The sequence below is a fragment of the Girardinichthys multiradiatus genome, chromosome 19 (genome assembly GCF_021462225.1).
Source record: "Girardinichthys multiradiatus isolate DD_20200921_A chromosome 19, DD_fGirMul_XY1, whole genome shotgun sequence".
NCBI classification, from domain to species: domain Eukaryota; kingdom Metazoa; phylum Chordata; class Actinopteri; order Cyprinodontiformes; family Goodeidae; genus Girardinichthys; species Girardinichthys multiradiatus.
The window spans coordinates 617,501-633,331 of record NC_061811.1 but is presented as its reverse complement, the minus strand read 5'-3'; the positions used below and the strand labels follow the sequence as shown (position 1 = coordinate 633,331).

Genomic DNA, 15,831 nt, shown 5'->3' with positions numbered 1-15,831 from the left:
CTCTTATGACCAAAATTATAGATGACCTGGTTTTTGTTGATTTTATGGCTGAAGAAAGGCTGAATGCTGTCTGCGCTGACATGAGGGTTAACCAGTTAGCTAACCAGTTAGCTAACCAGTTAGCTAACCAGTCCCAGTCTGACTGAAACATTATGGTGATTTTCTTTGGGAGGAGGAACAACAACTGTTTCATATTTAGCTTGTATCAAAAGTGTGAATTACAGTAATTATACTTGTGCAAATGTGTGAGAACAAATTCAGCTCATCAAGGAAGAAGATTCTCTGATCTGCTGAAATCAGGACTTAACTGTTAGGTCTCATTTCTAAACTGGAAACCAGGCACTGTTCATCATCTTCCCAGTATAGAGCATGGTGGTGGCAGCATCATGGTATGGGGTTAGAGTCTTGGTCTGGAGTTTAATACAGAGGTAATCCTCCATGAAAACCTGGACCTTTGGCTGGACAGAACATCCCCCGGTCCAAGTGCCATCAAACCCAAAATAACTGAAGGCTCCACCTGCTGCAAAAGGGACTTTAATTCAGCACCAATGAAAGGGTCTGGATGGAATTAGTTTGGGTTTTTGTCTTTAAAGTTGTTTAAAATTCTGTTTTCATCTTTTCCTTAATTGGTACCAAGGTGAAATTAATAAGACAGAAGAATAATTAGATTATTGTTGCAACATGACAGTTAAATAAATGAAGAGGGGCTGAATATTTCTGAGATGGAGTTTTTGGAACGGTTTCATTAGGTCCGATCAGACAGAACCAGAATGTCAGGAAAACTGTCCAACAGCGCTATGGAGTTCTGTTCTTCTCCAACGTGAAGTCAACAGATTTTCACCTGATGAAGCTTCCTGTTTGCCTGCGACCTCAGGTCCGGTTGACCCGGCAGCCGGGCCATGATCTTTCCCATCAGAGTGAAAGAGATGACCTTCTGCTGTGGGTTTCTCTGTGTTTGTGTCCTTGAATCGATGGTGTGGAAAAGGAGCAGGACGTTGCTGTTTGGTATAAATTGGACTGAACCAGCAGCAGCCAGGGCAGCATCACATCATCTGCAGGAACATTTCCATCAGAACCAACGCTGTTTCCTGGAGCCTTCAGTGGCCACAATGAATTGAACGGTCCTGAGCTGAACCAGAACTTCATTACAAACCAACATTATCCATGATGTAAATCTGGGATGGATTCCCAGCAGCGCCAGGCTTCACCTTTGACCCTTCACATTAACATCAGATTAGATTCATTTACTTTAGTTTGTTTTTTAATAAATACATTCATATAAATATTCCTGTTAAGGTCAGAGGTCACCAAATTATTTCTGTAAACGTCTCAATAATGAGAAATCCAAACATTTTTGTCCATTTTCTCAGAATTTTATATCCAGTATTTTGATCTGGACTCCAAAACATGGACTTTGTTGTCCTGAAGCCACTTTGTGGCGGATCTGGAGTCCTGCTGAGGGACATCGTCCATTTAGAAGACACACGTCTGTCCAAGCTTCAGCTTCCTGGCTCACGTCCTGAGATGTTGCTTCAATATTTCCTCGTAATTTTTCTTTCCTCATGGTGCCACTTGTTTTGTGAAGTGTCTCCTGCAGCAATACACCCCCACAGCATCATGCTGCCACTACCGTACTTCACAGGCAGGCGGGTGTCCTCTAAATGTAATGATGGTCATTATGTCCAAACACTTGAATGAACTTCTCAGGGGGGAGGTTTCTTCTGAAGCTGACATGACTTTAGACAGCTTTACCGTTAGCGGTCGCATGGGGTGAAAGGAAGCGGGACTCGGCGCCGACATAAAAACCCCACGGAGAGGGAGGCCAGATGTCAGTCAAAAAGGCCTAATTTCAGCCGCTATGCTGAAATGTGCTGGCAAGAGGACATGTCTCCAAACATGAAGGTCTTTGTCTCACAGTTGATCTCCAAACTATAATCTGGCTTTTGGAGTCCCGGCTTCTTCCTCTCTGAGTGGCCTTTCAGTCCATGTTGGAAGCGGCCTTGCTTCACTGTGGATTATGAATCTCCTACCAGCTTCAGGAGCATCTTCACAAGGTCTTTAGCTTTTGTTCTGGGCTCGAGTCACTTATTTCACACCAGAACCCGTTCATCTCTGGGACACAGAACCAGTCTCCTGAGCAGTTTGATGGCTGGACAGCTTCACACTGTTTGTACTTGCCTACATCTGTTGAACAGATGTTTGAACGTTGGACTTGAGTTTGAACCAGACTGATGGAGGTCCACAGTTCTCCTGATGTCTGATATCTGTTGATTTTCTATGATGTCACACAAGGAAGCAGAGAGTTTGAGGCGTTGCCTTAAGATACATCCACAGCTGACCCTGTAGTTCACTCAGATGCTGTGAGTTAACCTATCAGGAGCTTACAAAGCAATGACATCATCATCTGGGCGTGGTTTACACAGGTGAGCTTAACGTATGTAAACTTCTGACTGTTGCTGCACAAAATTCTGGTCCAGGTTCTGATTCTAGACAACAGGAGTAAACGATTCATATTCAGGGCTGTTCTGTACTTTGGACCTTCAGTCAGCGGTATCAGATGGAGTCACCAGAATCTGAAGTTCATTAAACTGTTTTCAGGTTCAGCTCCGTGATTAAAGATGGAGAGGAAGAGGAGGAGCATACCTTCAGCCTCATTTTAGCTCTCTAAGCATGTTGTGTCCTCCTGGACCTTCAGAGTGTCCTGTGTTTGTCTGCGCTGCCAGGTTCGCACACTGGGCCCGTTGGGATCAAGTGACGATGTGGACTCAGAGGAACGGGTCAGCATGTACATGGAGCTGGTGGACGGCGTCTTCCTGCACAAGATTATGACCCACATGTGAGTACCAAGGAGGAGCGAGTCTCTTTATCTGCTTGAGTCAGAGATAGCGTGTGTGTTCAAGGTCGTGAGTTAGTCCGTGGTTTCCTGTGTGTGTGTGTGTGTGTGTGACTGTGTGTGTGTGTGTGTGTGTGTGTGTGTGGTGTGTGTGGTGTGTGTGTGGTGTGTGTGTGTCTGTGTGTGTGTGTGTGTGTGTGTGTGTGGTGTGTGTGTGTCTGTGTGTGTGTGTGTGTGTGTGACTGTGTGTGTGTGTGACTGTGTGTGTGTGTGTGTGTGTGACTGTGTGTGTGTGTGTGTGACTGTGTGTGTGTGTGTGTGTGTGTGTGTGTGTGTGTGTGTGACTGTGTGTGTGTGTGTGTGTGTGTGTGTGTGTGTGTGTGTGACTGTGTGTGTGTGTGTGTGTGTGTGTGTGTGTGACTGTGTGTGTTTGTGTGTGTGTGTGTGTGTGTGTGTGTGACTGTGTGTGTGTGTGTGTGTGTGTGTGTGTGTGTGTGTGTGACTGTGTGTGTGTGTGTGTGTGTGTGTGTGTGTGTGTGACTGTGTGTGTGTGTGTGTGTGTGTGTGTGACTGTGTGTGTTTGTGTGTGTGTGTGTGTGTGTGTGTGACTGTGTGTGTGTGTGTGTGTGTGTGTGTGTGTGTGTGTGTGTGACTGTGTGTGTGTGTGTGTGTGTGTGTGACTGTGTGTGTGTGTGTGTGTGTGTGTGTGTGTGTGTGTGTGTGTGACTGTGTGTGTGTGTGTGTGTGTGTGTGTGTGTGTGTGTGTGTGACTGTGTGTGTGTGTGTGTGTGTGTGTGTGTGTGTGTGTGTGTGTGTGTGTGACTGTGTGTGTGTGTGTGTGTGTGTGTGACTGTGCAACCACATCCTGACTCGCTGGTTTCAGGTTGGAAACGTCACGGCCAGATGTTCTGTTCTGTTCTGCTGAGGCGTCGGGTTCAGAAAAATCTTCCTTCATGTAAAACCCAGACTGCAAGAAATATGAATTACTTGCGTTTGTCAGGAAGACAAACCAGGCAGAACATTAAAACCAGAGATGAGTCTAAAGCTAGCTTTAGCAGGCCAATGGTAACTCAGCAGTAGGTGAGGATTTAAACTGGGCCAGTATTACTGGTACCGATATTTTGGATCCAGGGCAGCAAAAAGCAGGTGCTGGTTATTTTATTCAGCTGAAGTCTTTCATACATATCGGACCTGTGTAGTACCACGCTGAAGGTCGAAGCTTCTGTCCCTCTGCTGGTGGCTTCACACAGACGCCATCTTTAATGAACAGATGATCCTGAGGAGGACAATAAAGCTCTTATTTTGAAAGGTGTCAGGATTTCACTGATATGGCTTCACTCTTCTTCAGACTAAACTATGTTTTCCTGCTGTGTTTATCACGGTCAGCACCAGCTGCAGCTCTGTGGACTCAGCTACTTTAACCTGAAGTTTCTCCATCCTCATTAGAACCACCGTATATATGGGCCAGCAGTTGCTCCGCCTGGCCCGGATCTCCTCGCCCCTTTCTTCCTACGCTTTGCAGTGAAGGAGCTAAATGAGCAGAACCTACTCGACTTCACACAGTTGAGACCATGATGACTTAGGCCCAAACATTTCCCACCTTTATTGAGACATTTATCATGCACAATCCATCTGGACCAGAACCTAATCTGAGGCACCATTTGGTCCGGACCCAGCTCTTCTTTGGTTCAGACCCACCATCAGTTCCAGTGAATTCAATTCAATTCAGTTTATTTCTATAGCACCAATTCACAACACATGTCGTCTCAAGGTTCTTCACAACAGTCAGGTTCATACATTCCAATTAATCGTAACCATTGAACAGTTCAGTCAGATTCAGTTATTTATTCAAATTGGATAAAAAGTTTTTCTATCTAAGGAAACCCAGCAGATTGCATCCAGTCAGTGACTTGCAGCATTCACTCCTCCTGGATGAGCATGTAGAGACAGTGGACAGTCACTGGTGTTGACTTTGCAGCAATCCCTCATACTGAGCATGCATGTAGCGACAGTGGAGAGGAAAAACTCCCTTTTAACAGGAAGAAACCTCCAGCAGAACCAGAACCAGGCTCAGTGTGAGCGGCCATCTGCCACGACCGACTGAAGGTTTGAGAGAACAGAGCAGAGACACAAAAAGAACACAGAAGCACTGATCCAGGAGTACTTTCTATGGGAAGGAAAAGTAAATGTTAATGGATGTAGCTCCTTTAGTTGTTTCATCTAAAAAGAAAGAACAGATAAACTCTGATCCAGTTTTCAAGGTTAGAGTCTGAAAGAGAGAACATAGAGTTAGTCACAGTAGAAGCTCAGTCAGTAGCCATGTCTAGGAGAGAGAAAAGGTTAAACACTAAAAGACAGGACCATGTGGATCATCTGTAGAAGGTGAGCATTAAGTTGTTGCCAGCAGAAGCTCGGATGATGCCCCTCTCCAGAAAGGTGTCACAGGTAGACACAGAGTCAGGCCAGGTGTAGCTTCTAGGAAGAGAAAAGAGAGAACAAAGTTAAAAGCTGAAATAACAGCAAATAATGCAGAATTGGAGAGTAGTATGAGAATGTAGCGAAGAGGGTGAAAGTGGTCATTATGTCCTCCAGCAGCCTAAACCTATAGCAGCATAACTACAGAGATAGTTCAGGATAAACTAAGCCACTCTAACTATAAGCTTTATCAAAAAGGAAAGTTTTATGCCTTAAAAGTAGACAGGGTGTCTGCCTCACGGACTAAAACTGGGAGCTGTCCAGCCACGAGTCTCCTGACATCTGCATCCTACAACTAAGGCCTCCATTTGCAGCGAGGCTTCAAACATTTCCGCTGTGTTAAATACGGAACCACAGCGACAAAAACCGGACCATTGTCCAGATACAGAGAGGTTTTACCTTCCAGCGTTGCAGTGAGTCCAAGCACACATCCAGAATAATAACTACATGAACTCATTAGAGTACAGCAAAGTTCTGAAACCGAGCCAGAGTCCAGAACCATTTCTAACAGAAAATCTGTGGGGTCACCAGAAGAGGGTTGTGGACAGGAGACGTCTTCACAATCTGAGAGATCTGGAGAACTTTGCAAGGATATTAAGAAGTGAAGCTGTGGGATGCTGACAGGCTCTGAGCACAGAAGACTGGATGCTGAAAAGGAAGGTGGAGCAACTCTGGGAATCAATCGTCACAGTCAGATTGTGTTTAGGTCCCAAAATCCTGGAGGTGTGTAGATGTTTGAGAGCAGCTGTATGTGGCGTTCTCAGCATGAAGTTCTCCTTCTCTGCTCAGAACGAGGGATTGCTGCAGAGTCCAAGACTTGATGAAATCAACCGGGCTTCCATAGGTTGAAGACCTTTCACCAGTTGGGATTAAAACTGCTGAATGATTATTGTTAGTGTTTTAACTTTGTTTTGTCATTTTCCTTTAGGATTCATAAACTATTTCTGTTGTAAAGAGCCTTGAGGTGACATTAGTTGCTGCTGCATGAAGACACTGAGCTGGATTAAAAGCTGGTCCTCCTCTGATGGTCTCTGAACCCAAGGTTTAACCTCGGATCACGGCTGAAAAGGTGGATGCTTCACTGAGGCTACCTGGTAGCAGCAGGCTTTAAAACGCTGATCTCCATCCTTAGCTGTGGTCTGATGGTGTTATCATCACCTGGGACATTGGAGTGCCACAGGAACACAGCGCCCCCTGGGCTGCTGTGACTAGCATGCAGTACCTTCAGTTTGCAGAAACAAACAGGTGTTTCTTGTATAGAAACTCCAAAAAATAGTTTGTTAAAAATATAAAACAGGATCCAGAATTTTGTCTGGACACAGTCAGAGATGAACCTGAAGCTCCAGACACACCCGCGCCCCCAATCTGTTATTGTCTGTAGAAACAATGATAATCAGGCCATTGTTCTCCTCACCAAGCCCCATCTGGGCTGACTGGGGGAGATCTGGACCCAGTCAGACTCATGGGAAACTAGGTTACAGAGGAGGGGAGAGCTATGAGGAATATTAAAGGAATCAGTCGGTCACAGAGGCAGCCAGCCGTTAAATCGCTCATTTTTTACTTTGACCTGTGAAAACACCAACCCTGAATCAGTGAACATCTTTCAGCTGCTGCTAGCTGACCTCTTGGAGCTCATTCTGAAAGTAGAAGCTCATGAAAGGGTGAATTCACACTGACGTATTGCCTTGTTCAGCTACAGATCCGACAAATGTTTCCACAGACAACATGTGGAAAGACAGGAATAAAGGCAGACACAGACTCCTGGGGAGGAACCTCAGACGTGAAGCTCTCAGAAGGTGAACCGCTCCAGCATCTAACTCAGTGGCTCATCCAGACTCAGGAACCCCCACCCTCTCCATCCCACTGTTCAGATGCAAATCGGACCGGCTCAGGCCGACCTGTGGGGAAGGAAACATAAATCCTGCAGAGGCTCTATAGTTGGCCCAAACATGTGGGAGTAGGAGAAAGGCTCTTTGTCCCGAATAAACCAGAACCCGTCAGTCTGAGCGCTCCTGTGCTGTCTGTTTGTGTCTCCATAGTGACCCCAGCCCCACCAATCAGAGGCTGAACAAGAACGTAAACAACGACGTGGCCCTGCGTCTCTACAACCTCACGGTTCTGACCCGACACATCAAGGCGTACTACCAGGTACAGAACCGCACCGACACTCACTCACACTGCAGCAGAACAACCTGCAGATTACATTCATGTGAAGCTGTGAAACAGTCTAGGGTCCATTAGCAGTCTAACTGAGAGCTGACCCAGAAGCTGAGGTTCTGTTTGTAGGAGTCACTCAGGATTTGGACCAATATGTGAAGCACTGACATAGAAAAGACTGTGACCTGCTTTCATTCACAAATGATTCTAAATGCAGTCATGGTGACCCGGTAGGTCCAACATGGGTCAGTTCTGGGGTTTATCTGAACTCCAATAAAACTAATCTAGTCTTAGAGGTGGACTTTGACTAGGCCATTCTGTTGTAGATCTGCTGCTGTGTTTGGATGATGACCCAGTTTGGACCAAGCTTCTGCTGTTGGACAGACAGACTCACATTTCAGAGTACTAGTTCTAGAGTACTTTGGTCTAGAGAGGACTTCATGGTCCACTCAATGACAGCAAGGTCTCCAGGTCCTGTGGCTCAAAACAAGCCCGTATCATCACTCCTCCTCCACCAGGCTTGACAGTTCATATGAGGTGATTCCACTGATCTGCTGTGTTCGGTTTCCTCCATCATGGTTCTGGTCCAACATCTCCACGTTGGTCTCATCTGTCCAGAGGACAGAAGTCTTGTCCTTCATCCAGATGCAGCTCAGCTAACCTACATCGTGCTGCCATCTTGTTTCTAGAGAGAAGAGTCTTTCTCATTCAACTCTTCCAAACAGCCAGACTGGTTCAGTGTCATGACCTTTAACCTTTAACCTGCTAACTGAGACCTGTAGAGTCTGAGATGGAGCCTTTGGGTTTCTGGTCATTTCTCTGAGCTTCATGCTCTGACCTTGGGCTGCCCCACCGGGGTTCCTCTGAGAAGGTTTGAATAAAACTTTATGCAGTTTCACGCTGTGTTTTTATACTAACTTCTTGCTTGGAGGTATTATTTCCCCCTAATTTCATTTCTTTTTTCCCACATTCTGTTTATTTGGTTTTGATTTTTCTGAATTTCATATTTTTTATGTAATATTTCACCAAAGTGCTTTAAAATCCACCTGTTTATTGTTTTAGTCCCACGTCTGTCCCACACAGACAGCTGACTGCGGGTTGTGGAAGGTCTGCAGATGGGCTGCAGAAGAACCAGCAGAACCCCTTTACCACTAGGCAGGTCCGACCGAAACCCGTGTTTGGTTCTGACATTTGACGGTCCTTAAAAGAACCAGCTGCAGGAGGAGGGGGCAGGCAGAGAGCAGCTGCCTGCATCGGGTCTAAGAAGAAGACCTTCTTGCTTATACAGTAATGCAAACATTATTAGTATTTAGTTCATTTTTATTGTTTCACGCACATTAATGTGACAGTGTCACACAATAGCAGCACAGCGACCTGACGGCTGGAGACGGGCCTTCAAGGCAGAACTCCAGCCGTCAGTGGAAACACAACAGGTTCTGACGGGTGGAGCGGAGCTCTGGAACCTAAATGGAGCCAGTGGAGAAGAAGCAGGACTATCACTGTTGATGTCACTGGATGGGCTGAGAAACACGCTGCTACGCTGTTAGAGAAACTTCATCAGATCGACTAAATTATGTACTGCATGTGGCCCGTTATACAGTCTTTAAGGCCCAGAACGAACCCCACAGCTGATCTGCTGGACATCCACTCCTGGGAGGATCAGCAGCTGTGTGAGATGTTTTCCTCTTGGGAATATTTCTCGCTGTAGAATGAGGGACTGCAGGTAGTTTGGAGATGACCTCATGACCCTTCCCACAGGTCATTGCTGATGTCTTTCCGCCATGGCAGTGTGTTGACACACACCTGTAAACTGACTGGACCCCTGCTGTTATAGAGACTGATGATGATCAGGTAAACAACGATCTAGTCAGCAGCTCCTGGCTGACACTGAACCTCTTAAATCCAGACTGAGCCGTGAGCAAAACAGCTACACACAGAACCTCTCTGTCATGGTTCTGGAGGTTTTAACATGTCTGAGGCCACATCTGCTCGAGTGTGTGTGTGTGTGTGTGTGTAAACTGGGTTATTCTAGGCAGGATGCAGTTAATCCATCCTTGGTGGTTAATGTTCCCGACCTGAAGGCCACCTATGAATGCTCACGCATGGTTTTTATAACTTTCAGTTAATGAGTTTTAGAGTGTGTTTAAGGTTTGGATCAACTGACACGACACACACACACACACACACACACACACCCCTCCAACAGCTCATACAGGGGGTTGACTGTCTTCTAATTAGATAAAGTCCCAACAGATGCTCAGACTGGTCTGCTCCCAGTCGCCCCAGTGACAGAAGTCAAACAAGCGTGTGTGTGTGTGTGTGTGTGTGCGTGTGTGTGTGTGTGTTTTCACAAACAACATAAAAACATTTTAGTGAGGATCTGTGGCTTTTCTCCTAATAACTTGAGGTAAAGGATTTATCCCCGGTTCTCTGAAACATGAGTGAGGTATCTCACTATGGGACACGCCTCCAGCGCCTGTCCCCCAGAAGCTCTATTACATTACGCCAGGCAGTAGTGACGTCCGCTCCCATGGGAGGGACTTCCTCCCAGTATAAAAACCTGATGTCACATAGGTGATCTTCAGTTTAATAAGCACACCTCTTCCTCGCTCCTTGCAAGGAGGGTGATCTGGTGAGATCCCTCACTCATGTTTCAGAGAACCGGGGTTAAATCCTTAACCTAAAATTCTCTTTCAACATTCGTTTCGGTATCTCACTATGGGATATTTCTGCTCCTGTATTGCCAGATAAGCTCACTCGAAGACCAACAGATTGCATCTTGCATTCATGGCAATGTGGAACCCACACCCAGAACTGTGTGAGCCAGTGTGGGCCTGGTGACATCCAGTTTATAGAACCTAGTGAAGGTGTGAGGGGTCGCCCAGTTGGCAGCCTCACATATGTCCTCCACGGGTATACCCGCAGACCTGCAGAGGGTGCAAGGCCTCTGCTCTCATAAGCCATAATAATAGCCCCCACTACCCAATGCGAAAGACGTTGCTTTGTGAGGCTTTCCTTTATGTGATGAAGCCCACGACACAAACAGCTGCTCTGATTTACGAAAATCTGCTGTTTTTTTCACATATAACCGCAGAGCTCGTACTGGGCAGAGCGTATGCAGTCGTTCATGCTCCTGAGAGGAGAATGGTGGTGGATAGAAAGCCATTAATTCAAGGGCACGGCATGGCAGAGCCGTAGCAACCTTAGGTATAAAGGCAGGATTAGGTTTCAGTAAAACCCTTGACTCACCCAGAAACTGCATGCAGGACGGGTTAACTGAAAGCGCTTGAATGTCACTCACACGCTTAGCAGAGACCAGAGCAATCAATAAGGCCGTTTTAAAGGAAAGCACTTTGAGCTCAACCTGCTGCAACGGTTCGAACGGTGCACGTGACAACGCATCGAGTACCATAGGTAAATTCCATGAAGGAGTGAGGCTCCTCGACACTGGACGGAGCCGTCGTGCACCTTTCATGAATTGACACACCAACTGAGCGTTTTCCCTTGATGCGAAGAGGTCGACCTCCGCTTGGCCGTACCTCCTCCATATCTGGGACATCACCTCGCTGTGGAGTTTCCACTCTTTGTAGTGGGGATTGCCCCTTGACAGCAGATCCGCGCCTCTGTTCATTACCCCTGGCACGTGAGTCGCTCTTAGCGACAGCAAGTGTGAGCTGGTCCAGATTATCAGTCTATGCCAGCTCGTGTAAATGACGTGAGCTCAAGCGGAGTGACGCCACCCACCTCTGAAATGGGAGCATGTGTAGACGGCCGAATGTGATGACCACCAGCGCAGACGCCATCAGACCGAGCAGTCTGAGGCATAACCTGAATTTCACCTGTGTGCCTCTACGAAAGAGTGCCAGAAAAGCCTGAAAGGCTTTTGCTCGTTCCGCTGAGAGGCGCGCTCTGAATTCAGGGACAGACCAATGAAGGTGATTGTTCTTACTGGGGTTAAAATGCTCTTTTCCCAGTTTATTGTGAATCCCAGAGCTGTCAGATATAAAGTAAGCATCTCGGCATGCGTCATGAGCTCCTCTAGAGACTGAGCTGCAATCAGCCAATCGTCTATATACGTCACCAGAAGCATCCCCCTTTCCCTCAGAGGCGCGATGGCTGCCTCGCTGCATTTCACAAACACACGAGGGCTCAGTGAGAGGCCAAAGGGAAGTACCAGATACTCGTATATCTTCCCCTGAAACGCAAATCTGAGGTATTTTCTGTGAGGGGGGTATATAGGGATATGGAAATATGCGTCTTTCAAGTCTACGCAGACAAACCAGTCTCCTTGACGCACAAACTTTATCAGAGCTGCGTGTGTTAGCATCCTGAACGAATACCGTCTCAGATATGTGTTCAGAGCCCGCAGATCCAAAATCGGTCGCAGACCCCCACCCCTTTTCAGCACGAGAAAGTATCTGGAGTAAAAGATCCCTTGGATACAGTCTTTATCACCCAATCTGACGCTCCACACGCTCGCCACAGCTGAGTGTTGTTTGCCAGTGGACCTAAAGGTGCTTCCGTGTAAACACTGCGCAACACCGGCTGAGGGATCTGCTGTTCTGCTACAACTGCTAGCTGTGCTCCACCCAGGTCTGCTTCTTCCACAGAAAGAGTGGCCTGCTGTGCTAGAGGTGGGGTGAGACCTCCCCCTTGTGGTCTCATGTGCAGCTGCACGGCCACGTCCTGTCCGGGTGTTATTTTCAACATATTTTTTATGTTTTTTTGTTGTGGCTGTGCCCTTGGCTCCAGGCCTGGATGCGTGCCAGAAAACAACTTTATTGGACATGTTGTGAAGGGGGAAGGTCGGGTTTTTAGACACTGGCATGTGTTTGTGCACTGGTGTGTGCTTTCTGGCCACAGCTGCGGCTCCACTGAGCTCTCGGTGACTTTGATCTTCCTCCGCTTCAGTCGGCCCTGAATGGTGAGCTCCAACGTCGGCTCTGCAGGCCGTTTGCATTGCCCTGAATGAGCCGTTCTGAATTCGAACTGGGACAGGACGTTTCCTGGTAGGGGGGTGCAGGATTCTGCCTCAGCCGCAGCTGGCTGAGGCTGGCATTTGGGGATGCGGTAGACCGGTCGAACCGCTGCTTGAGCAAACGGCACATGGGGTGCTGGGGTGGCAGGCTGCGCTTTTCTGGGCGGACACAGTTTGAGCGCTTCACCTTCTCTCTTTTTCTCCTCACAGCGTTTTTGCATGGCTGCCACGGTGGGGCCAAAAAAGCTCTTCAGGTCCACGGGGGTGTTGAGGAGTTGGTTCTTCTCCCTTTGAGACGGACTAGACAGTTTCAGCTATGTAGCTCTCTCCTCAGCAACCATCAGGGCCATGGCTCTCCCGAAGGTTTGGACAGTGCTTATGTGGAGACACAGACAGAGGTCCGTCACCAAGCACAATTTGTCCAACAAATCAGCCATCGGTGTACCAGTCATTTGCTCCGGTAACTCTGCTTGGTAACCGAGGAGAAGAGATGAAGCGTTCAGGGCTTTAACCAATGCAGCCACCGCCTTGTAGCTTTTCTCATTCAGAGCAGACTGAAAAGAATCAGCTTTGAAGGGAAGGGTGGGTCCTGCTGCTGTCATGGTTGACTTCTGTGACGGGTGCAGGTGAGATGCCAGCAGAGGTTCTACAGGTGGCAGATGTGAGAACCGCTGTCCAGTCCAGCGCCGACCATCCCAGGACGGGGTTCTTTGCGGTGAGAGGATTGATCCATAACCAGGTTGCTTCCTCGAGGCACTGGGGGAAAACCGGCAACAGATGTCTACTGGAAGATTTAGGTCTCGGAAGCCGCTTCCCCTCATACAGAGATGTTGTGGTTTCCGTGAGGGTTTGCGGCCACTCAATGCCCAGCTTCTTTGCTGCCCTTCTGCAGACATCGTGCAGGTCCGTTGCAGTCAGGTTTGAGGAGCCGCTGCGACTGGTATCACCCGTCACCAAGGGCTTTGCAGCCGATGGGATAGCATAAGGCTCGCAGTCCTGCTCGTCGTCGTCAGACCCGAGACTAATGGACTCCACTACAGATTCAGACTTGGCATTAGCAAAAGTGCTGAAAACTGTAAGTGCGGCCTCGTCTTCCTCTGGGTCAGTTAGTGGCGCGACAGCGTCAAGCTGATCACCCCAACTGGCTCCAGCCAAGGTGGGCTCTCCCTCATTGGTAGCGGTAACCTCTGGTGGCGGGGGATTGGCTATCCCCATCATAGGATCAACCTCCCACAGGCTATCTTGGCGCGTTAGCCTGCGCCGACGAGATTTAAGGGAGAGCCATGCACAGTGCTCGCAGCTCGCCTGTGACGCTAATGTGTCCCGGGCATGTTGCAGCCCCAGACACGAAGCGCAGACAGAGTGGGTATCTGCCCCAGCTATGAGGTTGCCACATGTGCAGGTTCTAGATGGTGGCTTGACTCTGTTCATGGTGAGAACGAGTGCAAGTTACACAACTTCGTAAGCTCCGTTAAGAGTGCAGCTAGTTTGGTGACCAGTTGCAGCACTGCTGTTTGGCGACAGACCAGCGTTGGAAAAGACTCAGAACAGTTGAGCACAGTTATTGAGAAGCGTTCGGCGACCGAGTTGTTAGCTCGCTCTGTGAACAGTTAAGCTAACTCAATAGTTACTGTAATGACTGTCTGAGAGGTGCTTCTGGGAGCGAGAAGAGGTGTTGGACCGAAGATCACCTATGTGACGTCGGCTTTTATACTGGGAGGAAGTCCCTCCCATGGGAGCTGATGTCACTTCCGCCTGCCAGTCAAGACTGGCGTAATGTAATAGAGCTCCTGGGGGACAGGCGCTTGAGGCGCGTCCCATAGTGAGATACCGAAACGAAAGGGAGGGAGGAATGGATGGATGGATGAGGTTGCAGGAGGTGGTTCAGAACATATCCAACATGGTGGATATTCAGTTCATTCAGATTCAGATGCTGACAAAATAAAACGAGACTTGCAAAACAAAACGTGGAAATATTGATTTTTAGCATTTACATGGTTTCTGTTGTCCAAGTTGAAATTGCAACTGGATCAGGGGTGCTCCTACATTGGAACAGGTTGTGTTGGAGAATGCCTACTTCATCTGCAGGACATGCATGTCACGAGTTGTGCAGCTTTTCCAGGATGTGTTCCTGTTGTTCATCTTTGTTGTCTTGGCATAGATGTTACATGTTGATGCCATTTTGTGATCCTAATTTTGGTGTCTGCTTTTTGAGTGGTAGGTTAAGTGTACCGCAGCACGCCCAAATCTGGAACGGATGTAGTCGTGGACATGGACATATAGGTGGATGAATAGAAGGTTGCATGGGAGGCCGATGGATGTGTTGGTGTGCAGGTGCAGGGATGGATGGATGGACATTTGGATGGGTGTGGTGGTGTTTGAGTGGGGACTCGGACTATATTGCAGTGTGGAAGATTCCTGGCTGGTGGCCTGTAGTTCCTGGGTAACTGAGCGGTAACTGAGCTGTGCTCCGATGGGGGTTCCCTTTTCCTTGACCTCCCTTGGGCTGTCGGATTGGGTGGAATGGCACAGTGCTGGGTGGTTCTGCTGCCAGGGGCTTGTGTTGGCACTGGGGTGGCCAGGTTGCGAGCTTGACCTGCGCTGGGGAACCTGGTGTCAGGATTGAGTAGCGGGGTTCGGTACCCGGCTTCCCTCCTTGGCCTAGGGGCTGTCATCCCTGTGCGTCACTGTCGACCTGCCTCTGTGTCGGGCGTATAGCTACTCAGCGGGGGTGCCGGGTGTCTGTCTGCCTGGGGCTGCTGAGGCATCCGGGGGGCCTAGGCTCCCGGCCCCCTGCTGCTTGAGCGCTGAGTGCTGCAAGGTTTCTACTCTTCTCATGGATGTAACATCTTCACAATCCAAGGTGACAAACCAGCACAAACACACACAGATTCATATTTCATTTATGCAACCTGTCTACATCGATGCCAGATACAACCCTGGTTTAATAAGGTCAATCAAAAAGTTAGGACACCATCTCCAGATATCCTTCCTGCTCTGGTTCATGCAGGCAATCAATTTCTCTATGCTTCGGGACATGTGGAAAAGAAATAGGTAGCAGATCCTTTGATCTGCTGATGTGGAGCCTTCATGGATCAGACTGTTCTCCAGAACCTCCCCCAGCTGCTGGACTGGACTGAGATCAGGGGGATTTGGAGGCCAGTTACCAGCTCATATTGGTGTTCCTCAGACTGAGACATTGCTCTGCTGGCTCGGTCTGAGGGTGTGAAACTCTGTGAAACTCTTGTCATTGTTGTTCAGAAGGATCAGCTGAACTCCTCCTCTTCCTCCTCGGTTTCCATGGGAGCTGCAGAACAAAGCCCTGAACTTTGCTGGGATGTTTGCAACGTCGTTTCCTTCATGCACACTAGCAGTCACTGAGACAGTC

At 48.2% G+C, this 15,831-nt stretch overlaps 1 protein-coding gene across 1 annotated transcript in view; it reads left to right on the top strand.

Moving 5' to 3' along the window:
• ccdc88c (coiled-coil domain containing 88C) overlaps positions 1-15,831 on the top strand; it is a 58,217-nt gene that overhangs the window by 1,577 nt on the left and 40,809 nt on the right. Inside the window, exons 2-3 of the mRNA XM_047345142.1 lie at positions 2,724-2,836; positions 7,348-7,456. Of these exons, the coding sequence (XP_047201098.1) occupies positions 2,724-2,836; positions 7,348-7,456 (222 nt within the window). The remainder of the gene's footprint in view (positions 1-2,723; positions 2,837-7,347; positions 7,457-15,831) is intronic.